The sequence below is a fragment of the Myzus persicae genome, unplaced genomic scaffold (assembly GCF_001856785.1).
Source record: "Myzus persicae strain clone G006 unplaced genomic scaffold, MPER_G0061.0, whole genome shotgun sequence".
Classification (NCBI taxonomy): Eukaryota; Metazoa; Arthropoda; class Insecta; order Hemiptera; family Aphididae; genus Myzus; species Myzus persicae.
Window position 1 is genome coordinate 337,736 of NW_019101319.1, and position 27,658 is coordinate 365,393.

The 27,658-nt window shown below is 29.0% G+C and overlaps 1 protein-coding gene across 1 annotated transcript in view; it reads right to left on the reverse strand.

Moving 5' to 3' along the window:
- Positions 1 to 14,762: 14,762 nt before the first annotated feature.
- The window catches only part of LOC111028627, a 42,527-nt gene continuing 29,631 nt past the window's right edge, over positions 14,763 to 27,658 (reverse strand). Inside the window, exons 3-4 of the mRNA XM_022307353.1 lie at positions 21,836 to 22,034; positions 14,763 to 17,049 (exon numbers count right to left, since the gene is read on the reverse strand). Coding sequence (XP_022163045.1) covers positions 16,748 to 17,049; positions 21,836 to 22,034 — 501 coding nt within the window. The 3' untranslated portion in view covers positions 14,763 to 16,747. The remainder of the gene's footprint in view (positions 17,050 to 21,835; positions 22,035 to 27,658) is intronic.

Genomic DNA, 27,658 nt, shown 5'->3' on the forward strand with positions numbered 1-27,658 from the left:
TTCCGAAAATGTTTTTATGAATTCTATTTCTTTAAAGCAATGAAATAAATAATATTTATTCTAGTCGTGTGCTCGTGTCACCGTAATAGCTGTCTTATTCAGATTCTCAATAGTGGAATCTATTTTTTTTAATTTTGTTCTCGAAACTTTATTTCGGTATTAAAAATTACTTAGGTTCCTTAAAATAATTAATCAACGAGGTTTGTGAGTGACGGTAAGTAAGAGGTGTTTAATAAGAGCCTCGGATTAAATTGACTTTACTATAATATGCACTCTCATATTATTATTATATTGTATTAAATTTTATTTTCGCATTTCTAATCACGGGTCTTATGAATTATTAAATGCAATATTTCTAGAAATTTGAAAACATATAAAATGTAATATAATTATAATAATAGGTGATAATAGTGATGATAGTAATAGGTGGAGATGGTACTAATAATGGTACTAATGCTATTTATGCTATTAATGCTATATTAAGACTGAAAAAATATTGAATAACACTTTTAATGAAAACATTAATTTACTTTTAAATAAAGCACATTTTACCGTTAAGTGATCTTAGCTAATTTTATCATAATATTATGATATTATGATAATTAAGTTTATCTAAAATTGTAGAGTCTGTGTACTGTTGTTAAAGAAGTGTCTCAATCAAAAATTTTGTATTGGAACATTGATCAAAATATTGATTTCACATACGTATGCGTACATGGTACATACAATACAGAAGTATAGACAATGTGACGATAAGAAAAAAATCTAACCGATAGCACTAGTTGCCAATAAGTTTGATTTAATAATATAATATACATTTATGATGCCAAAATCAATAGTTAAATTATTAATTATTAGTTAGTAAGCCAAATATGAGGCGTATTATATTGAATATTAATAAAATTAAATATGTCGATGGAATTTTGTTTAAAAATAAAAGCCATATTCTTGTTAAATCGCACATAATAAGGCGATAAGGGATTGAATAATAATATCATATTCCTACGTCTTTTTTCTATTTAAAATATGTAAGCGTCTGTTGCTAATTATTACTTTGGTGTTTTTTTACATGGTTTGAAGTAGTTACAAAACCCCAGTTTATTAAAAAATTGTATTTTTAAATGTTTTTTCTTATGATTTTTTAAGTTTTTTTTTACTTTTTTGAATTACAACGTACAGTTTTCATTTCATCTTTGAAAGCAGAATATTTTTCTGAGTATTTCGATACTCAAGCATCGAATTTAGGATAAGTAGTTTATAAGTTATAAGTATTTAAAGTTTAGACGAGTGGCCAACATTTCGAGGGGTAACCGCGTATCACTCCACTTTCGCTTAAGCTTTAACAAGCTATAATTAGGTAACTAAATTTAGAGAATCATATATTTTTTACCTGTGTATCAAAGCTTGAATCAAATAATTTGTTTATATGGTTGTCTTGCACTTAAACATATGAGTATATATTTTTTAAGTAATTATAATTTGAGTTCATTGTTTTGATAAACAGAGTTATTACTAAAGGTGTCTTGATTTTAGAGAGGTAATAATAATACTTCAATTTACTACGATTTCCTAGCTTGATATAACTATGATTACATTTGCAATACTTTTTATTTTAGAAAATTATAAATCTTACTATGTGTATTCAGTGTAAGTATAGATATACCTTATTATTATTATTCATTTTATTTTTTTGTATTCTATATAAAATCATTCTCCCACTATACAGTGTACGCACATATCTGTAATTCACTTTATACCTTGAACTGTTATATTTTTACTTATGTTTTTGAAAATGGAGTTTTTTCTAATTATATAAATAAATAAAATGTAAAACCTTTGTGTAAATATATAAATTATAAATAAATCATATTTGTCATAAAATAATATCATGTAAAAATATGTGACTTTTATACAAATATCAAAATCGTTTATAATTATTCAAAAGGGTTTCTGTTTGGGTGTTTTAGTAATAACTGTGAGGCGGGGTCGTACACTCAGTCGGAGAAAACGCTCTGAGTGTACATACTGGCAGGCGTTAGTAGATCCTGGATGGGAGACCACCAGGATTCTTAGCAACATATCCTTGCCTCACATACACAAACACGTGTTTCAACCCTACCAACATACTAACCAACTAAAAATATGCAAGAGAACCCCCAATTGTACCACCCCACACCGAATAGCCTATGTTTCCGCAAGCTCCTCCTAATAAAAGAAAAAAAAATAATAATTGTTTAAAATAGTACTTAATATAATTTTTATTTTTTTCATAATTTGTATTATTATTATAATTGATATTTCTCTTTAAATATATTTATTTCCTACTAATGAAATAACTATACACTTTGTTAAAGAGTTCGTCAAGTTTAAATAGGTAAATAATGTGTTGTATTTTACTCATTTAATTAAATAATAACTAAAATTGAACTAAATCGGTATTATTCATTATTATTATTTGTTTTTTTTGTATTCCATGTTAAAAATAATATTACTGTTCATTTATTGACTTAGTTTTTAATGAAATCAAAAAAATATTAATACCAGTTGTTAGAAATTTAAAAGCAATTATTTTACTATCAGCTTGCTAGAGTAGATTATGAATGTAAACTAAGGTGAAGAAGTTAACCAATTTTACAAATCAATAAGACGATATAGAAAATAGACATTTTTATTTTAATGGATCACTTTTGGTATAGTAATAATACGAGTACAATATCTCTGAACATCGTTTTTATTAAAACTAAAGTGTTTATTAGTCTCTCGTAGCTGTTCAAAATGTGTTTTTGTTTTTTTTTTTTTTGTCAATTACCTGTATCCTAGTTATTGAAAAACACGCAATACTTAAAAATAATATATCCATAAAATTAAATTATTGAAAAAAATACTTGAAATTATATATTTGCCTGCGATTATTATGATTAATTCAATAGTTCAAATAATAATATGAATTAAGTTGTATTGCAGTCAGTCATAATAGTGGATGTATATGTGATGTAATAATAAAGGGATACAAAATAAACAGTGAAAAATTATAAAGTTCTCCACTACACATTTCAACTATCACCATTCACCAGTATAGATAAATTACTATTATACAGATACATTTATCTTTTAAATACAAAATAAACCAAAAGTAGTCAGAATTCATAACTACAGAAATTGTGGTTATATCATACAGTTCTCATGAAATCTTCCGTATCTTCAATTTTATCAGGAAATTATTCTGATCTTTTTGTGTAATATATATTTTATATTAATAACTGGAATACTGCGCTTCTTTACGATAGGTTCACAAGTCTCTCTCCTTTATTTCTAATTCCGCTAACACCACTTTATTTTTAAATTATTTTTTTGTTTATAGAACGTTACACCCACACGCTTTGTCTCTGTCTTATAAACGTATCACATAACAAATTGTACATTCTGAATAATCTATTTAACTCAGGTATGTTTAATATAAGAGCGAATTTACCTATTATCTAATTCAGAAGTAAGAGTATATAGTGAACGTCAACTCAAAGGTTTTTTTAAGATTTAAAGCAAGTCATAGGGGTGTCCAGACCTCATTCGTAGTTCAAGCACAACAGTGGCATTTCCAGTGAAGGAGAAAACTACAACCCCCCCCCCCCCACTCGTCAATAAAAAATTCTGTTAGGGTATTGGGATATGACCCCCGAATTTAAATATTTTAAATTAAGTTTCTAAATTAAGATCAAATTTCGCAGGTTATGCCTGTGCATGACTGGAAAGACCTGTGAAGCGAGTTATGAATAGAAAAAAAAAACCTATAATGTTCACTAGAAAATATTCTTACTTCTATATTTGCCATGTTGCAAGAAAGATACAAGTGAGTGTAGCGTCTTCTTAATGAAAAAATTATTTTCAGATGTAGAGGTCTAACTACTAACATAGCTACATATTTTTAATTTCTCGGTTGAAACGATAAATTCGTGAAATTGTCATAGTAAAATATCAAAAGAAAATTTTAATAATATAGGTACATTGTGATAATTTATACTTTTAATTTATTTAAACTGGATTATTCTGTTAATAGTGATAATAATGTACTGTAGGTTTTAGAGGCTATGTGCGAACACAGGGGTGTTTTATCACTTGTAAAAAAAAAATAGTATGTCTGTGTGTTATCAGAGATTTTTTACTCTCCCAGCCCACACTAGCTTATGTTTCTGCGGGTCCCATGTTAGAGACCTGATAATTTAATTTACCATTGAGTTTAGTATTTCAACCGTAAGTTACACACAAAATATATTCACAATGATTTATTTAAAACCATTTTTTCTATATTATTATATTTTTAAAATGTGCCAATTACTGATTTGTTAGTAAAACTTCAATAATTTTAACAGGTTTTGTTATATAGTTAAATAAACGATTGATGAAAATATGCGTTCTAGTATTAGTGACAAATGACAATCATCAGTCTACTCTTGTCGTTTATCGTAGCCGGTCGTCTGCACGTCTGCGTTCTACGGATATTGCCGTCTCGTATCTTATGCGTAAATTATGAACACAAATAAAGAATCTCCAAACATATCTAACAATCTAACATTTCTTGGACAAAAAATATCGACATATTTGCCCACTAATCACCTGAAAATAATAAAAACAAAGTCTCACATTTATCGGAGCTAAGCTAAAAGTGCTTTCTACTTTTATAGATACAAATTGTTCATCCAATGCTACTCGTATTTATACATTCGTGGCCGTTTGGGGTCAATTATTGTGCCAAACGACATAATATAAATACAATTCAAAACGTGTTCCAATCAAAAACATTAAGAAAAATTTCAAATGCAACTGTATTTGTATTGAACGAAGCACTTCAGACCAAATTCAAACTGCCTCCGATCAAACCATAGTATATTATGTAATATACCAATAAACTTCTTTGACCAAATAAAACTTTTAGTATCTAAACAACAAACCTACCTTTTGCCTACCTCAAACCTGGACGCCATCCATTAAGTATATTTAAAATAAAATCATATATTTTATTAATCATTCATTATAATGTACGTCAATAAGAAAGAAAAAAAAGACACCAATGATAATCAATATCCTTATCAGATATAATTGTAACTGTTTTTATAAAATTATTACGATTATACGAATGGCTATATCTATGTCTAATGATAATACAATTTATAAAATATGAATGACTTATATTTTATCACTGAGTAGTGGGTTTAGATGAGTAATAATTAGGAAAACTTAAGTTGTATTTAAAAAATAATTAATTACAAAAAATATTGGATTAAATAATAATACCTATAAAAGATTAAGTTTTTATGAAAGAATTTATTCTTGTTTGTAACTGCAGTTAGTATCAGCAAAAAAAAACATTTTAAAATTAAGAGTAGAAATCCTTATATATCATTAACTTTTATTTCCAGTGTTTCGTAAAAGTATTTTATAATGACATAACGATAAAATAATTTACTATCTGTAGAGCTTAACAACAATAATTGTGATTAAAACAACTTCTTTTAAATGTAATTTCCTACCTATGTTTCAAATTTTAATTCGAGTCAATACAATATTGAACTCGTACACTTTTGAGTTGTAAATTGTTTGTACATTTAATGTAAAGTAAGAAACTAAATATTATGTTATCATCTAGTACATTATAAAATAATATTATCTAATTACCAGCCATTTCTCGACTTAGTTTTATGAATATTTAATGTTAGGTGTAATTGAATTAAATTTTTAAGCCACTATCAAGATCACGAAACAAGATGTAGAGTAGGTCTATTTATGACCAAGATTGTATTCTTAAAACAAACATAAAACCAACAAATAGGGAGGAGGGATCAAACGTAATTTTAGACGTCATCATTTATATTATAGTCTTTTATTATTTGGCAATGAAAACACTACCATTGACGACCCCATTCATTGAGTTAAAATTATATAAATACTAAAAATAGATGATATTTGTTTTAGCTTTGTAGATACTCCAACACGTGCTATATTCAGATGGTTTGTGTTGAGTCAAATAAGTTTGAAAGAATTCATTATATTATTATTTTACACATTTCCAAGCCAAACACTGTACAGTGTCCACTTAACGATGGCGCTTTATTCATCATTGAACTCAAATTTTATTTAAGTACCAAATTATGTGATAATAATAATAATAATAATATTAGTTTCTGCATTTTCTCTTGATTTTTTTTTCCGTGCATCATATTATAATTAAAATAATGGCAACATTCGAAATCGGAAAGTCAAAATAGTGTAATAAGTACAACTGTCTGACAACCAAATTTTCTTTTAAATAAAAATTAATAGATATCACTAGGTATTAAATTTTTGGGAAGATTCAAAATATTATCTAACAATAATAATTATACACGCTACTGGTTTTACTTAAATAATTAATTGTATTGTTAGTTCGTATAAAACCGTATACCTATCGCATGAATATTATACGTCAAAACAAGAACAAATCAAATAAATAAACAAATGAGTTGATTAATTACAATTTTTTCATTAGGATGCGCTACCTATGCATTTGTTGTCTCCATCTTACAAAGGTACGCCACAGCAAAATATGTTCATTCACTTGTTTTAATGGTGTGCCATTAGTTTTGATATATATTTAGAGCGAAACGATCTATGATCAAACTTTTAGGTAAGAACATTATCTGTGCTTAAGAGGCTGTGATATTTTCAAATTTTAATTTTCAAGCGAGAAATGGATATTATACGAAATATCACAAATTAAAAATGCTCATATCTCGCTTGAAAATTAAAATATCGAATAAAATCCGACGACTATATGCATAAAATATAATATTCTTACCTAAAAGTTTAATTCACCCTGACATCAAAACTAATAGCTGCACACTAGTGAAACTAGTTAACGAAAATTTGGTATGTTGTACGTGCGTAAGACGAAGACAACAAATACATCGGTAAGATTCTCTTAACTATAAAACGTTGATAATTATTAATGCTGATCATCTGTACAGATATACATAATGCGTTACACTAATTAATATACGGTTACATATTATTATGTCAGTGGGAAATATACGACGTAGTTGAGTAGTAATTAAGTTATAAAAACAAACGTAAACAGTATATAATGTGAAATTTAAATGTAATGTACATTAATCATACACTGAAAACAAAATTATTTATATGTGTCGTATAATCAATAACTACCCAATTACCTAAATTAATTATACCGTATAAATCCAATATACTTAGTTCTTAAATCGGATAAAGTACACTAAATGCACTAAATGGGGCAGTAAAAAGGCATACATTTCTGAATGATTTTGTCTTAACACTGTGTTCACACTTTAAGCAAAGTTCAACAAAATAATTTTTTTTTTGTTATAAGTTAGTAAACATTGATGAAGATTATTTTTAAATGAAAATGCGAAACCATAAAGATAATTTTTAATTTAAAAATGTTTTATTTAAATTATCATCAGTTCAATGGCTACATAGGTACTATTAATTAAAAATTAAAACCAATGAAGCATAATAATTAATTTATGGCAAATAAATGTGAGTATAAAAATTATAATTTTGTGAGTTTTTTAATATCAAAAAGCTATAGTCAATAGCGAAACCAAAAGTAAAATAATGGAAAATATATAAACCGTATTATTGTATATTCCGTATATTGCATTACATAAAATCTGGTGGGTTATATTTTTGATTAAACCGAGTACAATACAAAATTTAAAACAAAATAAAAGGAATAAATAATTGTATAACCAATCATCATATTATATATACTTTATATTATTAGTTTACAATATTCGTTATTTTTTCCAGGAAAACTGTGTTCATTTTTTTTAATTTCATCTACCTCAAGACGAACAACAACTTTACAGTCGGCAGGTGTTAATATGATATGTGTGCTTGAACATGTTTGTTTATAATATTATAAATACATACGGAAACTGATGTTAAAATATGGTATTTTGTTTTCTATAATATCCGTGCATAATATTTATGATTATAATTTATATTATCTGTGATAATATCGTATTATACCAGTATTTTACCACCAATATTATATCAGTATTATACCAGTATTAAACCGTAAAAAACCTTGCAGTGCCTTAAATTATCGGAAATTGAACACATGTTACAAAACTATTGTATTTCATGACCAATGTTAAAATGGCTTAATAATTTTAAAAAAACATTCTCAACACCAGAATGATACAATTTTAGAGTAAATTAATATTTATAGTCATGATAGCAATCCTCCTGAAGTACCTATAGTGACAAGAAATAATTTTCATTTAAAATAGTTTAGTTAGAATTCATAGCAAATTATATTCTTAAATATTAAATTAATTTGTCAACAAAACCAACTAATATTTTTAGTATTTTTACTTGTACAGTCTGCATGCAATTATTTTATACCATGCGTATAATAACACAGGATAGAACTCTTAAACCTCGTGCAGTACAATATTTGACCACCGTAAAATACGAACTCACATATGTATGCATATTAAATATACACGATATATAGGTACGATTGCAATGATTGTGTGCCGTTGAACATTGATTTCGTGTATAAAACTCGAAATGAAATAATAATATAAATCCCAAACAATGAATTATACACAATATGACAGATGACTAAAAACCATAAACGGCCAACGAGGTGTACGTGCGCAATCGAGAGGCTGCTCCGGTACACCACCACAGTCGACATATTGTGTTTAGGAGCTCGCGATTTATGGTCGAAACGTTTACGGTATTTTTCCGACCACGGTAACGTCGACGTGCTCGGAACAAGTCGCTAAAAACCCATTACGAGGAAAACTATAAGTCACGCATTTGTATTTCCGGACAGCTTTTGTGTCATACAGAAATATTGAACACGGCCGTAATTTATTTTATTCATAATAATATGCCACCGTGGCCGTCTAATCGAACACATCGGACGTTATTACGTCAATATAGTGCCAATAAATACGCGAAAAAGTGTTGTGTTTGCAATAATTTTATGAAACTTATTTTCGTCCACCGTCACGATTATTATTCGTTATACAAATATTGTTACTTGTAAAACCATGAAAAGGTTGGATTCATTGGATCGTACGTAGGTTCAAATGTTACTTATTTATTCAATTCAATATTGGAACCTAACATTTTAATATTTTAAATAAGTTATGTATGTAGGTAGAACATAATATTTGTTTTAAGAAAAAAAAATTATCACTTCATTTCGAGTACAAAGTATGTTAAATTCAAAGTCAGAATAAATTATTAGGGAGTAAATTAAGTATAAAAAGAGTTTATTCCACTGAAATGTTTTCAAAAAACTGATCACATAAATTTACGACTCGAAGGTATAGTAGAACCTTATACATAAGTATAGCAGCGGTTAAAAATCCTGGTATAATATTTTACGTACTCAAAACTTTACGTCTTATGTACAATGATTATTGTGTTTGAATTTCAAAGTATAATAATTCGGTAGCGTCAATCATTACTTGCCTAAAATAAAATAAATCATTTTTTTTTTTTGCTTTATACAGCCATATAAAATGCATTTCAATTAATCGATATATTTTGAGTGCTATTTTTTTCAATAATTGTTTTGCATATTTTTTTATGTGAATACATATTTTAAAATCGGTCTTTCAACCGAATTAATGAGAACATTACTGTACGTATATGGATAGATCTCCACCTGATCTAATAATAGGTACACTGAATTTATACATCAGTGGAATTAAGTATTTAAAACAATTAATATCTATACAACGATCTGCAACTACAGATTAATTAAATAAATGAATAATACTGTCATGTTTGATAAACTTAACAATGTACGCTGATGTTTGAATTCGTGCTGTAAATATCTAAGAATTATAATTAATATGTCAAACCTGATAATGGCAAACCAAATTTCAATCACGTCTGTGACTGTGTCCACACATAACTACATAGATTCAATTATTATCATCGTTTTTTTTATGCTACGGCGAGTTAATTTATTACAATCTCAATAAATTAGTAATTGAATTATTGGTTATTTATTTTAAGTGATATGTAGGAAAAAACAAAGATTTTAGTATATCACTCAGGGACGCCTCAAATTTGAAAAATGATTGGTGAACTTTCATTATTTCAAGTCAAGATTTTTTTTAATTTAACAACGTTTTGTTAAAACGAGATATGTTTACTGTTTATATTATGACACCTATGCCCTTGTTGTGTTTCAGGTATTTTCTTGATCGATTAAATTGTTAAACTTTGTTCACCAAAAAAGCAGAAGATTATTCACTCCATCGCTCTACCCTTGCTGACCTAAGTCCGGTTCAAACATTGTAACAAACACTGTAGAATGTAATTATATAATAAATATTTACGTACCATACACATACCTTACATTCTTTATTGCTCATCTTGAAGATCGTTTTCTGAAATACCACAATATTTTATAAAACTTCTCTAGTCTGTTCCCAATTCAACCAAATACCCCAGATGTGGGATCTTGTATAAAATAGTATTTTCGTATTTACTTTCAAAATGTTATTAGATCTGAACTATATGGTCTTGGATCCGAATACATCAGTTTCATTATGGCTGTAAATTTCTATAACGATATCATCCAATCATTAATCGATGTATAAATAATTCAGACTGTTAAATAATAATTGAATTGCAATTGTTCATTTAAATATTTTATGTTTATTGTGTGTATTTATTGTTTTATTCTTGATGCTGAAATATAAGTTCCTGTTTACCACGACAATTATTGTGTAATTTATAAATAACAAAATTGTACCATACAAAGTTTACCACGTTTTGAAAATTAGAAAGATTGAATGAAAAAGATTAAATTCAGTATATCTAAATAATTATATTTCGATTCTTTTCTTTTCTTGATGAATATTTTGAAATCGAACCTTACAGCTTAAATCAAAATATATTAAAATACAAGAAATCAATATTTTTGTGTGTAATTGTTATACAAAGTGATCTAGTATCTACACTTATTATTTCGAAGTTACAATATTTTTCACATTTTTTCATATCATTTGATGTAATTTCAAAACAACATATACTTATGGCAAAAATATTTTTTTTTACTTTTTTAACGACATCTCACTTTTTAAATTCCATATTCCGATGCGAAATATTATTTGGAGTATCTCAATATATAAATATCAATTTTCGAACAAGTAGTTCATTAGCCATAAGTGTTTAAGCTTAGAAGAGCTGAATTGTCAACTTCGGAACATGAAATAAAATATACATTGTCATGTAAACAATTATGAAGATAAAAAAATGTTTCATCATAAATGTTGTTATATAATCACACCAGATTACCTATATTATGTAAAAAGAATATTTTCAAAGAAGTTAATCAATTTTTGAATTAGTGAGTGTACACTTCACTTAAATGGATCACCTGGTAGAAAAGGTTTAGCAAACATGGATTTGTACATAACATACGATATGTCTTTCTTGAAGCATCGCTAGTATAATCAGTGGTTCAAGTATCAAGTGGATCAACCTACGAGTAAGCGGGGCTTAATCAACTCTTTCATTTTGCGTTTTCATAAACTCTGAAAAAAGCATTAATCAGTACTATTTATATTGTTATCCACCGGACATGAGACACATCAGTTATTAGTGACCACATTATATTGGTAGGTATTGTTAAATTATATCTCTTTACTGACTAAGTAATTTGATCCATTGGCAATAACAAAATATTTTTAGTAAATTATTATGTTTGATACTCGATTTGTTGTAAATTTTTATGAGATAAGTTGGCAAACATCGTTTATATATAAGAGCTAAGGACTGCACATCATGGAGGCAATTGTTTTTTTCCAAATCTAAGTGATGGATAATTTTAATCAAAATGGGTAGGAGATGAAAAATGATTAGGTACTAAATAGTAAATTGTGTTTGGTTAGATGGGATCCGCCACCCCACTAATTGTAGTATACAAACATTAGAATCTTGATATATTTTTATCAACATTAACTTTAATGTCATAAAATATTAATTATACTATGTACGGGTTATACTAAGAGATAAAATACTATTACTAAACATCACAATTAGATCCATTTACATTTTGGGTTTGAAACCTTTATTATCATTTGATTGAATATTTTGCGACTAATTTTTCTTCTTTCATCTACTGGATATCAGTGTAAATGTTTAAATTTTAAAATAACAAAATATATGTTTATAGGTATTTGATTTTTGATTTTCGATATATTGTTATAGGTGAACTTGGTCAACGTTGTTTGTAATATAATAACTACACATCGTGAAACCAATTCATTTTTCTAAATCTAAGGGATAGAATAGATAATTTAAAACGAAACATGTAGGTAGGTGATGGAAAATTATTACTAAATTAGGTGGTAGGATGGTGTCCACCACCCCACTAATTCAAGTATACAAACATCATAAACTTTATATATTTTTATTAATATTCTATAATGTCGTAAAATATTATTTTTGTATAGAATATTGTAAAAGTCACTGTTGTATTATGCGCCTCTACATTTTGAATGTGAAATCGTTATTACCGTCGAATTGCGTTGCTGTCAATATTATCATAATAATATATTACATATAATATTACTTGACGATGACAAAATACAATACAATTTGTCTCGTATAGGTACATACACATTACATATATGACAAAACACAAACAAATATACAATATCATGTATTTTAAATTATATATATTTCCTATAAAACAAACGTTTTATTCCATAACATAATGTTTTTTTCTGTTCTCGTAATATTATTTTGCATTAATATTATTATTTTAAAATTCTTATAATATACGTCTGAACGTAACAAATGTTTTACAAAACTAATAATTAACCAACAGTTTTTATATTTTATTATTTATAATACTTAATATAATCATATATAATTATTTTTACAATTGACTACATGTTTGTTTATATTTATAATTATAATATATTCAGTATAATGACATTATTAATAGAGGTAAATATAACCTTAATTTTGTAATAGTCTAATCAATCATATAATATTATTATCGTTATCTATGTTTTTCATTATTATTATATTAATCAAACGACCGCTATGGAGTGGTTAGCCCTTGCCCCTTGGTCTCTACTCAAGTGGTGTAAAAATACCTTAAAACTTTCATCTACAGAGCACTCAGTTAATTGTATATAAACTCATTAGTAATTATTATTATTATACGTACCTAACAAAGCTATAAAATAATTTTGAATTTTTTTTTCATTATATGAACAGAAATAGTTTATAGAGTAGAAAATTAATTAATATTATATTTAGTTTTATGGCTATGTACATAATTGTAAGTAATAAGGACGGTCTTCTCAAAATGAAAAATTTTGTACCACTTTAGTGAGTTTGATGTATATTAAAAATTAGTATAATATTTAAGCCACATATTTTCCCCACATCATTTTTTTAATCAGTATTGTAGATTCGCTTAAAGTATTTTCGATATTTTCTTTATACATAAAAAAATGTTAGTATGTACCAACAATTCACTCTTACATTATAATTTCACACCACACACGAACACTTCTTAATGTATTATTACCGAGTATCGGAAAGAAGTTAAATATTTTTATTAACAAAAGCGAGTAACACATATTGTACCCGAATTGATCTGTATTTTTTGTTTCATTATTATACTAACAGTTTCAAAAAGTATTTTCGAAAAATATCACATAACTGTAAGACAAATAATTTTCTTTCATCAAGCAAACACAATAAAACTGATATTGAAATTAAAAAAATGATGGGTTCTTTCCGACAAGCCGGCTGATAGATTTATACCATAATTTATAATTTCTTTGAGAAATCCGTAATTTATTATATAGTTAAAAAATAATCTTAAATAATTTATTTAAAAATATTAAACCTACAATAATATACTTAATAAGATTTGACATTTCTTTTCATTTCTAAGTCTATAAATTTTTACAATATATATTGAGCACTTTTCTAATAATATTGACTTAAGTAAGATTAAAATTGGCACAAAAAAAAACAAAAACAAAAAATTACAATTGAAGGGCATGAAATAAGATTTGAAAATAAATTGCTCAATTAAATTTAACGTTCTGTAGGCCGTAAGTACGAGATATTGTTTATAAACTACAATATAATATTGTTGGACGGAACTACCTACAAATAAAGCTAACTCGTATTATATATATATATATATATATATATATTTATTTAAATAAATAATATATAGATATATTTATATAAATAATAAATATATATATACATTTATTATCTATAGATAATATATTTTTGCAACCATGTTTACCTAAACCAGTCAAATTATAAAAATTAACCCTATATTTATTTTAAATTATTACAATATTTGTATTTTATAATTATATTCGAACATGGTAAATTCCACAACAAATTTAGCATATTTTATAAATTTAAATTCTAACAGGAACAATATATTTTTAACACTTTCCAATTTGCAGGCCCAAGAACATTCTTTTTTTTTTGAAAGGTCCTATTCGTAATTTTTTTTCTACGCATAAACAGAAACAACAATAGTAATATTATTGTCTTAAACAAAATTTAACTAAATTCATCTCCAGCAATTCTAAAACATTAATAAAACAAATTTATTGAAAATATTAAATCAACAAAAAACTTAAAACGATAAAAGCTAATAATCACAATATGCTAAAGATCACCCGTACGAATCTATATGGCACGGGACACACATACTATTAAATGACATTTACTTTTATACATACGTTCAATTATTATGTAATTTAAAAAGTAAACAATACAACCTACATCGCTTACTAACATAATTTAAAAAAACTTTGTGACAGGCGTCTATCGCTCTGAGGAGATTTAATTCGTTTTTATAACTTGTAGAAGATGAATACATACGTCTTTGCAAAATTTTGGAATTGAACACAAGAAAAATGTTACTTAATATAAATAATTAAGTTTATTTTGTAAGATTTTTAAAGTTTAATATGGTGGGTACAAAAAAAAACCCCCAAATAATCATTAATTATTTCTGGTATAGTATAATTAGATCGTCGTGTGAAATCGTTTGAGTAATTCAAGCGCAATTAATCGTGTCGTGCGATTGCCTTAAAACAGCACATTTGACAGGTGGCGTGCACTAAAAATGAAAAGATGAAAACCACGTCGGTAATGGTAAACCTTTCATAAGGACATGAAAACGATCCGTGGTTCCGGCGATATAAGTGAATCAACTCAATAATTACAATAATTATTGTAGATAATCGATCGTCGTGCACGTGACGTTTCAGATTTATTTCCTTATCCACTATTTTTATGTTTCCGTACAAGATAGTGAAATTAAATTTTTAAAAACGAAAAACCAACTAAAACGAGGAAAACAGAACGAATAAAAGAAAAACAAATGCTTGAATCCGTTTCTCACTCTATACAACCTTCGGACATTGAGTCACATAACTCACTACGATCTAATATAGTAATAATAGCGGTAACTGTAGTGTTCTTAGCACTACAACAACAAAAGAATATTTAGTTAAATAATGTCCGCGTCGAAAGTGTTATAATAACAATATACTAATACGTTACGCCATAGGCGGTGTTTTAAAAATTATTATAATAATATAAACGTCAGTTAATTAATAATCATTGCGCGCGTTCGTCGTTCGTTTATTTATTATAATAATATTATATTGGTCCCGGTCTGAAAAAACCTGCGGCGCCAACGATCGTGGGGTGTGTGTGTGTGTGTGTGTGTGTGTGTGTGTAGAAATGGGCGTAACCAGACGATCAAACTAGGCCAAAGCGTAGGTACATAAAATATTATATTTTACTACTTTCGATAGTCTTCATAATTATTTTTTCCGTTAATATTTTAATGCATGCTGAGGTTTGAATTTTTTTTGAGGGGGTGACAAATATTGAAATACGTACCTACCACTCAACCCGCCTAGTGGGCCTCGCTGATGTGTGTGCGTGTGTGAGTGTATGACACTGCCGTAACTAAACAACCGTCCTCGCAAAGATGGGGTTAAATGAAGCTATCGTAATATATTTTAAAAATTTTCGATATCGTATATTCCTGTGTAATATTTTTCAATGATTTCGATGGGGGCTGAGCTTTGAATCACATTTTGTTGAATAGGTGAAAAATCCACTCCCGTGCAACGTCTCCTAGTTACGCCCCTCGTGTGTGTGTGTGTGTGTGTGTGTGTGTGTGTGTGAGTGTGTGTGTGCATTTTTATAACAATATAATGTATTGTATATGTATTTTAATAATAGTCTTATCAGGAACGAGGACCCTGTCAGAGAGGTGTCAAGCTCCCTCCGGTTCACCGGCCGCCCACAAGCAACGATGACGAGCCTTTATAGGTACTGCTCGTGCCCGTTGCGTCCGCGTTCATCGGACGGGCGGTCCGTCGTTATTTTCGTTATTATTTTTTTTTATATATACTATAATAATATTATTATTATTATTTTTCGGTTTCGTTTTTTTTTTTTTTGAGATGAAAACCTCGTCCGTTCACAATAAGTGACATAACAATAATAACAACAATAATTTATAATAATAATAATAATAATAATAATAATAATAGATTTATAATTTTTCGGATATCGCGGTTTTTTCGTTTTCGTATCTCCGTTTCCCCGCCGTCGGCCTTCTTCGTCTTCGTCATCGTCGTCGTCATCGTCGTCGAAGTCGTCGCCTCGTCAGCTACAACTACGTGACGGCCGCCGCCGCTGCCAGCGCCAGCGCCGATGCCGCCCACAACAGCAGCTGAAGTGGAAGGTCCGTCCGACGGTGGCCCGACGACGTGTCGGTCAGACTGTAATCGGTGCACAGAGACTCCTCGATCGCCAGCGGAACGTTTTCCACGCACACCGGTCTCTGAGGCACAACGGCGTCGCCACTGTCACCGTTGCACAGCGATGCGTTTCGCACGCACAGGCCGTCCGCACAGTGTTCGTAGCAGCATTGTTCGGTCACGTCCGTCGCCGACGTCTGGAACCATATGTCCGGATCTATATGGGGACACAAAACATCCAAAACAGTTTCTTTTTTATTACCCTTATCGTTACGATATCAAACGGTGATTTTTGTTTTCCGCGATCGCCGTCGTCACCCGCTCCACCCACCTGACCCATTTCCAACCCCCAATCACCCCCCCCCCCCTCCCACACCACCCACTACAACGGGGTTCGGTCGGGTTAGTGGAGCCAGCCCATCGAATATTTAACGACGGCGACCGATCTTATAACAGGAAAATAACAAAATAATAATTATATCATTATAAACTATTATGCTTTATTGTACCACGTTGGTATTAAAAACCCATTAAGTTAAATTTATATTTCAAGCCGGGTAGATCGCCAGCTAAATATGTATCGTACACCACCTATATATTGACTTACTCAATTATATTTATAAAATATAGGGTTACTATTACTGCAATTTAATAACGAAAACAAAACTAATTTATTACATATTATAATTGTATAGTACCTAATTGAAAATTAAAAACGTGATAATATATCAAATTTAAACCTTATTGACTTTAATAATGATTAATTCAAGTAAATACTACATTATACTAAATTACCGAAAGCACCATGCAATTTGTATTTAAAAACAACAAAGTATTAAATAAATATGAGAAGGGGTGGATTTCTGAACCTTCACTTACACTTTGGAATTTCAGAGATTCAAACTGATTTAAATAAAGAAAAAAATATTTTTGAATTTGAATTCTAATATTTGGAATAGTTTTAGCAAAATCATATTCGAAGCGTTCAAATTGAAAGTAAGCATTATTAATGTAGGTAATATCTCAAGACTTATATTTATTTATTTCCAATAAGCAAAGATAGTTTAAGCACATCAATATTTATTAATTTGAATGTTAAAACTGAATTTTAATTGAAAACAAAAAAGTATTTTATTTTAATTAAATTGTTAATAGTTCAAAAAAAGTTTAAAAGTTTGAAAAAAGTTTAAGTAAGATTTATATTTGATTTCGAGAAAAAACTAAGTTCAAGTTCGTGAAAATTTAAGTTTGACCTATCCCAGGATCCTGGTAATATACCTATTATATAAGCTGTTGTTTCTACTTTTAAAATATTAAAAATATTGTTTTTTCATTTCGTAGTTAAAATCTAAAAATGCCCCTTTTAGGCAATTATAATATTTACCAAATGACCCATATCATAAACTATAGCTGAATACCAAATATACTTGTATCATTAGTTTGACTTATACTTTTATGGATAGGTAATAAGAAAATACTTCATATAAATATGTTAGTATGAGATATATTATACTAAAAATATTATTAAAAAAAAATTAAAATAGTATGAACAGTAATAAGCACAATAGTAATGCAGTCCCATTTAGAATTTCAATATTAATGCATGAATTATTTACCCTTAAATTATAATAATACAGCACAGCTAGTTACGCTGGCTGTGGATTAATTTAATGTGTAATACCAATTAAATGTTTGCCAAAAATAAAAATACAATATAATGGCATCTATATTTTTACACATTTTTTTAAGTGTGAAAAAAACTAGTTATTGCTCTAGAGTCTATGCGTTTTAATGAAAAATATCGACATTTCGTGAAAGCAACGATGTTTTTATATTATTACACGTTCAACGATGTTTTCACAGGGTCAACTATTTTTTAAAAAAAAACTTGCTTGGCATTTCGCATAATACGTGACTGACACAAAAAGCCTTTCGTAATCGGACGAAACAAAGAATAGTGGAAAACACGTATTTGTAAGACTTTTTTCTCTTTTTGTTTGCAACATTTTTTTTTTTTTTTGTACAAAACGTTATATTCAAAAAAAAAAAAAAACGCTTCGTGTAGACTTTACACATTTAATGAAGCGAATCATTATGACATTCCTTAGTAATGGTCAACCGTTTGCGTTTATTTAAATCAATCATTTTATTAAAATAAAAAAAATGGATATTGTAAACGATTTGTAGGTATACAGTATTAGTACACAATATAATATAACAACCAAATTGTAATTCTTAACGAATTCAAAGCTTTTGTAATAGTTTTAATATTCTATTTTATCAAATTTATAAAAATATAGTTGCTATGAGATATTATATTTATATGTCTCTCTACATTTTAATTTACAAATAAAAAAATGCCATACACGCTGCGCGTCGTACAATATGCATAATATTATGAAACTGTATACAATCCGCCACTGGCAGATTGCATTTTTTGCCACAAGTTTGCTTTTAAGCGGTTCGAGTCCAAACGACTGACCACAAGACACCCGACTCCGCATTGTTAACCACTTTACAACTACCACGAAAAAAAAAATGTTCATCTAAAATGAGGTAGGTACGACTGAAGATAGGTGGACCGGGGTTCGGGGTTAATGCAAAATTAAACACTATGCAATTTGAATCGCATACATTTCTAGAAAAATAAATAATTATTTAAATGTATCTATTTAGAATTTTCCTGCGTTTATTGCTAATTTATACTTATCATAATTATTACGATTTATGTAAACAAATTTATTCAACATAATATTATTTTATTAACACGTATATTCAGAATTAATATCAGATATTATAATTGATTCGAGCACTTAGTGCACCCGCGAGGCTAGAGCACTGCTTCATTGCTTTTTCAATAAGAAATATTAACTTTGGTAAAAAATAATTATTTCATTGGAAACAACAACTACAAAAATTCAAGCATTTACCAGGTTTGTGAATTTTAAATGTATTTTAAAATGTCTGTGAGCGATAAAATAACAATAATTAACTCGATTCAAAGGGCTAGTCGTAGATAAAACGTACGGAGACAATACTGTTTGGCATCGTTGTATCGGTGAAATAAAGGTTACGGTTGCCAACTATGAATCCTGCAGCATTAGTAGATATTATTATATATTGTTTAACACGCGTACTCGGACCGTTAGAACTGCAATAACGATAACAACAACAACAATATTTCCGTACGTGCTTATTAAAACCGTTCAGATGAGATATTTATATAAATAGTAGCCGTACAGGCGGTTCTTGTACAGCGACAATAACAATAATGTACGGAAATGACAAACCGGAAGAGGAAAGCGAAAAAGTGATGGCCAACTATATATAATAATAATAATAATCATAATCATAATACCTAATGATAATTCGAACCGCGACTGCGACGTTTCCGAATTAAAACGCACTACAATGCCAACGGTACTAGTGCAGCTCGCACGTCCGCCGACGGCCGTACCCGAGACGGGTACAATAATAGTAATAGTCATATTATAGTAATAATAACATATTATTATTATGATACGTTATGCTATAATATATATTATTATTATTATTATTATTATTATTCTAGTTGGGAAAAGGGTAACCCGAAAACCTAACGAGAAGACGAGGGCGCGCATGTATAATATTATATATGACGTATCTGTCCCGCTCCGCACCCGGTACGGGGGACGGACGGCGTGTGAGGGCGGAGTGCCCGAGTTTTTCACCTCGCCCACCCGCGTCGTACGGGGCACAGTCGCACACACACACACACACACACACACACACACACACACACGCGCGCACACACCCAGTGCACAAACTAGCTGGCGCTCGTCGGAGAGAAAGGGACCCTTAGCAACAACGATCGGCGGCGCGGCGGTGCTGCTGGTGGCGGTGGCGACGGCGCGAACGCCAGGAAAGAAGGCGTCACGCCGTTTCTCTCAGCACACGCTCATCCGCATAGATCTACACACGTGCGCACACGAGTTATGGTGTACGCGTCGTTCGATTTTTCCGCGTGTATACATCATCAGCGGCAGCAATTAGCAATATTATAAATAATTAAAGGCCGATTACGCCGGTGGTTGGGGAGGGGGGTGCGGTAAGTATAGACGAAAAAGGGGTGTAGTTCCGGCGGGCGTAGATCGAAACACTATATATATATATATATATACACACACAGGACGGGCTTGGCGAAAACAACGGGGCGAATGCAAAATGGTTTTTCGGCACCCATTCTGCAGTGGCGTGTTTAGGCGTAACTTTGGGGCTTCGGCGACAGCTGCGAGTGATTTAATGCCCATCGATGAGTCCGGACGAATGAAAATAATATGAAAATAATTCGTTTCATCCAATCCATCTCGTATGATAAAACTGATATTGTACCTACTATAGTTAATAATAATTAATTTGGTTAATGGTCGTTATAGTATTTGAATTGAAAATATATATCGCCCGGTGATATCAAATGATGCCACATAGTTTATTTCTGTCGACTGACCACGGGACTCTGTGCGCAGCATGCACTGCCTTCAGGCCGGCCCTGTATATTATATAGTGTGTATCCGGAATATCATGGAGGATTTGATAACGATTGCCGATTGTAATTGTTTTATTTTTGGTGATCAAATCGTTACACCCTGTGCAGTATATGAACGTTTTCTTAAAGGCTGAGTATTATAAGTGGTTGTTTAGAGACCGAGCAAATTGTCTTTATCAGTTTTATTTAAATGGTTGTTTTTCGACATTTCCAAGACACGCGGAGAAGGGCGTGTAAGAGCTGTATACGAACCATAATATTATAATTTGAACAGTTGAAAAGGTATGCGATTTTTGCGTCTGCGTAAATATTCATAATATTTATGTCAATAAGACCGCATCGGTCCAGGAATTAATGTACCGTCATTTTGACGACTTTAAACTCTAACTTTCAACGGTTATATCTTAAAAGCACTGTACAGTTGTTGGAGGGGGGAGGGTAAAAGAGGATAAACGATATTATACCGTCGTCTGTTTACCTATGCAAGTGAACGATGCCTCGCCGGCGTACGGGTTGGCGTCGTCGGCCACCGGAAGCAGCCACGGACACTTTTGTTCGGCCTCCAGACACACGGACCTGCAAGCGTTCACCCTGTAACGGCCGCGGCGTCCCTGTTTCACCGTCGTCCTGGTCCAGTGGGGCAGGACCGCGGCGCACGCCCACAGAGCGTAAGCGTCCTGAAAACACACAAAAAATATATATTTATAAAAAAAAAAACCAGTGATTATTGTTGTAATTATGCGTTTAGCATTACGTTTTCCAGTATTATCATTATCGTTGTATTAAAATTGTTTATTTTTACTCGCAAAATATTTTTTTTTTTTGCAATCGCATACGTGTTTTAATTTTTTACTCAACCTAATTTCCCGAGAGGTCGTAAAACACGATAGTATCCGATATAATCGCGTGAGTGCGTGACACTGTAATCTAAACAATAGCATTATTCAAATACACTGACGACTATTATAACAGGTTAACCTATTGTATACACGGCGATAATTTATTATTTAATTCGTCTCAAAACACTAACTCCATAATAATATGTCTCGTGTTCATAATTTATTATAATATATTATATATATTATATGTATGTATATATTATGTAGTGACTAGGTAGTGAACTATTCTGGTGAAAACATTGTAATTACTCATTAGTCATTAGGTTCCTAAGCGCTCTCGAGCACTTGATGTATTGATCACATTCACATCCGTCCGTTTGCGTATAATAATAATAATTATTATTGTAGGTGCAATGAATTGGTTTGGTTCTTAATAGTAGGTTTTATCCTTAGATGAATAATATGTGAATACATATACAATTATTTAAATGCTTATATTCTTGAAATATTTGAATATTTTTATATTCGTATGACCTTTAGAGTTGTGTATTGCACAATTGTAAAAGAAAAAAAAGAAAATTTCGCCCATCGGATATTTTCACAGAAATATTTTCAAAATATATAGAGTAAAATCGGATGATATATACATTTCAATTTAACTTCCCTTCTTGTTATTTCTTTATATGGAGACGTTTCCTTGGAGGGTCACCCATCCACAACATGTTTGATGTTCGTCGGTTTATGATATTTTAAAATCTGCCCATCAATCATCGTCATGAAAATCTTGGCAGCTATTACAAACGGAGAAACGCACAAATAGGAAGAGAGGGGATTATATTTTATTTAGTAAAAAAAATATACGAAGCAATAAAATACTTGTAGTTATATTATTATTGTAATATTATGTAACCCTAATAATTTTAAATTAATCTTAAAAAAAAATTACTTTATTTTTTTTGTGGTATTTCTTCAGCCTTACTATAAAAGTACACCCTTGTTATTATTGGTAATTTATCATTAATATAATTTAGAAACATGTTATATATTTTTATTACCTAAATGTATTATTGACTATTGTGAATTTGGCTAAATTTAAATTTAAAAACCAACATCAGTTTAAGTCATTGATTTAACTTAACTGATTTATGTTCTGTAGATTTGAACATCTGAATTTATTCGGAAATGTTTAATCAATGTTATAAAACAAGTTCAAAAGTTTCATTATTCGTTTTACAGTAAGAAATATCCAATTACAGACGTAAAAATAATATAAATTTCGTATCAAATGAGTATATTATAACAATATGTTTTTTATGATTAATCAACCATTACAAAAGTATAATGTTATGATAACTGATGAGTGATAATAAAATAACATGTTATGATTTATAAATTAACAATTATATCTGCAGTATTGGCAAATTGTACAATGGCACTGGACGAGAAAAAATTTAAAAAAACGATAGCGTAATAATTGGTAACAAAGAACAAAATAATATAGTAATATGTGCTTATTGAAAACGAACGGAAAAAATATTTCGCGTTATTTAATTTTATTTCTGTCGAGGTATTGATAAAAAATACTTATATAGAAAGTACGTGTTATATATAAAATACCCCCAAGAGTATCCGAAGATTGTTTTGTCACGCGTACTTTACATAATAATGTAGGTATATGCGCAGAGCTGTGTTGAGAAAAGGCAAGATGACAAGAGGAAAGGAGTTTATAGTGTCATTTGCAGATGACATAAAACCAAGTGTTTACTGAAGGGAATAATCTGCTATTCGAGCAATAAATCAGTGATTCTTAAACGGTGTGAACTTTATGTAAGTCGAATAGGCACAATATTTATCGAAAAAAAGGTAGCTAAAAATATCTAAAAATATAGACGTACAAAACAATGTGAAAATTCAAATGTTTGTGCCCATTGAATCGTTCAACCATAAACATTGTGCACAGCAATAGTGAACTTATCAGTACTACATCAGTCAGAATGTCATCAATGAGATTAAAAACCGCAGGCGTACTTACCTATTAAATAGTATAAATGTATAGAATTGCCAAAAAAAATCTATCCAGTCCGACTATTAACAGGAGTCTTTTATGCATTCATTGTCCTTTGCAGAGACACGTGCGTTCATTATAATATTTATTACATTGAGAAAATGTGAGACGATTCCTTAACGCTTAAACTTTTTCAATTAAAACTTGACATTATTTTATTTTTATTCCTCCCTTTCTAATTCCCTGACCCCTTCCTTTTATTCTTTTACTCTTTCACTCTGCTATTTTTCGCTTACTCTTTTTCTCATCTGTCCGTGATACATTTCCCTTCACCTCATCTTCCAGATAGGTTTGCCTGCCACTCGGGGATCATGGAGACCGGAAAATAACACTGGAAGGCACATGCTAAAGTGGGCTTACGACTACAGACTCTTATAGTCTGACAAAGGCGTGACGGGTGTCGATCGGAGTTCAAGAGGTCGGCACTCGTTTTATCTTTACCTTTTTTCTCTTCTCCATCTCTCTCACGCATACTCGCTATTTCTTACCCTATCTGTCCATCTATTTTTCTCCCACTCCCTTTTTCTCTCCTATACTCACTCGACTGCCATCACATTTTCTAAGCTCGACACACAATGGCAAATACTGACGCTGTAAATTGTACTCGAATACCTTTCTTTCTATTCCTCTGTGCATCGACATAATAGGAAGCATATTGTTTTCATGACTAATTTATTTTTTTTCACTGAACTCATTCTAACAATTTTTTAGATCTAACTGCGACATTTTGAACTCACGTGTGACTAGTATTTATGGTATATAATGTAATGATTTATATTTTAACAATCATCTAAACTAAAGTTTATGACATTTTAAAAATATTGTAACAAAAATTTTAATTTCATTATTCTTTGTAACAACATGGTAATAAGATTGCATAACTTCTTAACTATTCCATAGCCAATAAGAAAGTGATAAACATTTATATCTTCTGGAGCGTATTAAATATTATATTTTATTTATTTATAATTGTACGTAATAAATTACCTGTTTCATATAGGTACGTAATATGGCAATATTTATAAATTATAATATTATATACAATATTATTATTATTGAATAATCATAATTATTAATATAATGAATTTATTCAAAATTATTTAATGGGTGTAAATGTATTTACTAAAACATAAGCACGTTATAACAATGGGAAAACATAAATGTTTCTCTTAATTAATATTTATTATACTTGGTGAAACGTTATTATAAAAAGTTCAAATTAACAATGCTAATAAATAACAGTTTGATTTGTTAACATTAAAAGGTACAACAGTGATATAGACTTAATGTTTAAAAACTCCTTTTCTAAACCAAAAATTATTACTTAAAAATAAGTAAATTATTACGTTTTTCAAATACGAATTCATGTTTATAAACAGTATTACAATTATTAACTAAAGCAATTATAACAATATTGGTATTGCTATAAATTGGATATACTTTTTTATGTAACTAAATCGTTTAGTCAAACGTATAATGGTTACATTATTTGGAATAAAACTAAATACATTTTACTTTATAATATTGTTCTCCACTTAGGTGCTGTTTCTACAACATTTCTTCTTTTTTTAATTATCAGATGATTAATTGCTATCAGTTTTAGATGTCACAGATACAATAGTAAGGGTAGATTTTTTTATTTCATTTTCCTTAGTATTCTTTGCTATTAAATATTTTATCAAGTAAAATCTGATCATTTTTTTGTCGACCACCCTTACTTCAACTAAACTAATACGTGCAAGTGCTTAAATGTTAGCTATTCAAAATTGTGTATAAAAATTAAAACACCATTTAAATTTTAATTACATTTTAAATATATAATTAGCTTAAAATGTTTTGTACAAAATATTTAATTATAATCTATCTTTAATTGCAAACTATATTTTGCTTTTGAAAATGCTGAAGAATTAAAATAGTCTATTAGTGATTATCGGGTGCATATATCAACTTTATACGCCCAAAAAGTTTAACGTTACACATAAAAAAATTATTATTTCAGGATACAGCAATATTTTATAAGATAATGACCATTACAGTAGTTATATTTATGACCAATGTTTATTAACGTAATTGCCATGTTTTCCAAGCACATATTGGGAGACAGAATTAAATTATATAAATTAAATGTATCTATATATTTTTTTTTTAAACTATAGTACCTAATTGTAAATATTGTTCCAGAAATCTTAAATTTAACAAAATGCATAAAGATAATTAATGTAACAGCCATAAATATTTTACGTTTGCCTTTTTTGAACGTATAACACTGAAACTCGATATCATACATGATATTTATTTCAAATTTTAGGGTGATTTACTTATTTATTTTATAGCTTTATAGCTGAGAATAATATTTTACCAAAATAATTGAACTATGTCACGCAATAAAATTATAAAACGATACGATGCAAATTAATTATTTTTAAACACGTCAATAAACTGTAAAAAGGTCACAGTGAATATAAACACAGTACATATTGGAATTTCTAACATAATAGTGAATTAACTGATAAATACTAATGTATTAATTTTGATACAAAAATTATTATTAAAATAAAAAATAAAAAATAAATATTAAAAAGATTTTGATTAAACATAAACAACGTATGCGATCAAATAAAACATATATGAATGTCATACTATTATTATTAATACTTATTAGAAAATTTAATAATGAGTATACTCATCATAATATCCAAATATTAAACAAGTGCTCCCTTACTTTATGGTCAAATTTTGAACATTATACAAGATCTTAAAAATAATATAGAAAACATTTTGAGCAATATTAATAATCCAAAGATTTTAGTAGAAGTTATATAATATTAAACTGTTCAATTTACTTAAACGAATCAAATCAAATTTATTTTATTTTATTAAAATATATTAACCAATGAGTTTTTGTTAAATAGTCAAGTATTTAAAATTTTAAGTCTGAAAAGTTAAAAGAATAAAAAAATAACATGATAAAAGAGACGAATAAAAAATGTATTTTGACATAAAAAAATATAACTGTAATGCTTGGACAGAATTTAAATTAGTTATACAATTTGTAAGCATTTTATTACTTTGTGAAATATTTACAAAATACTACGCAATTTGTAATTCTATTACAGCCGATTTATTTTAAGGTTAATTTTGATATTTTTGGTACAATGTCTTGACATTTTAATGCAAAGGTAATACATTATTTATAAACCTAATATTTTCTTTTGTAGGCTTTGTAAATTTAATTTATGCTTAATTTATTAATTTTATGACAAAATTATTTTCACTTTTGGAAACTAGAAATTATGAGCAATAGTTATCGGTTAAACAGTCAATGTAATTCCAATTACTTACAAAAATTAAATAAGTTTAAAATTAAAAATAGTTTGGAAAGTCGATTTCATTACCA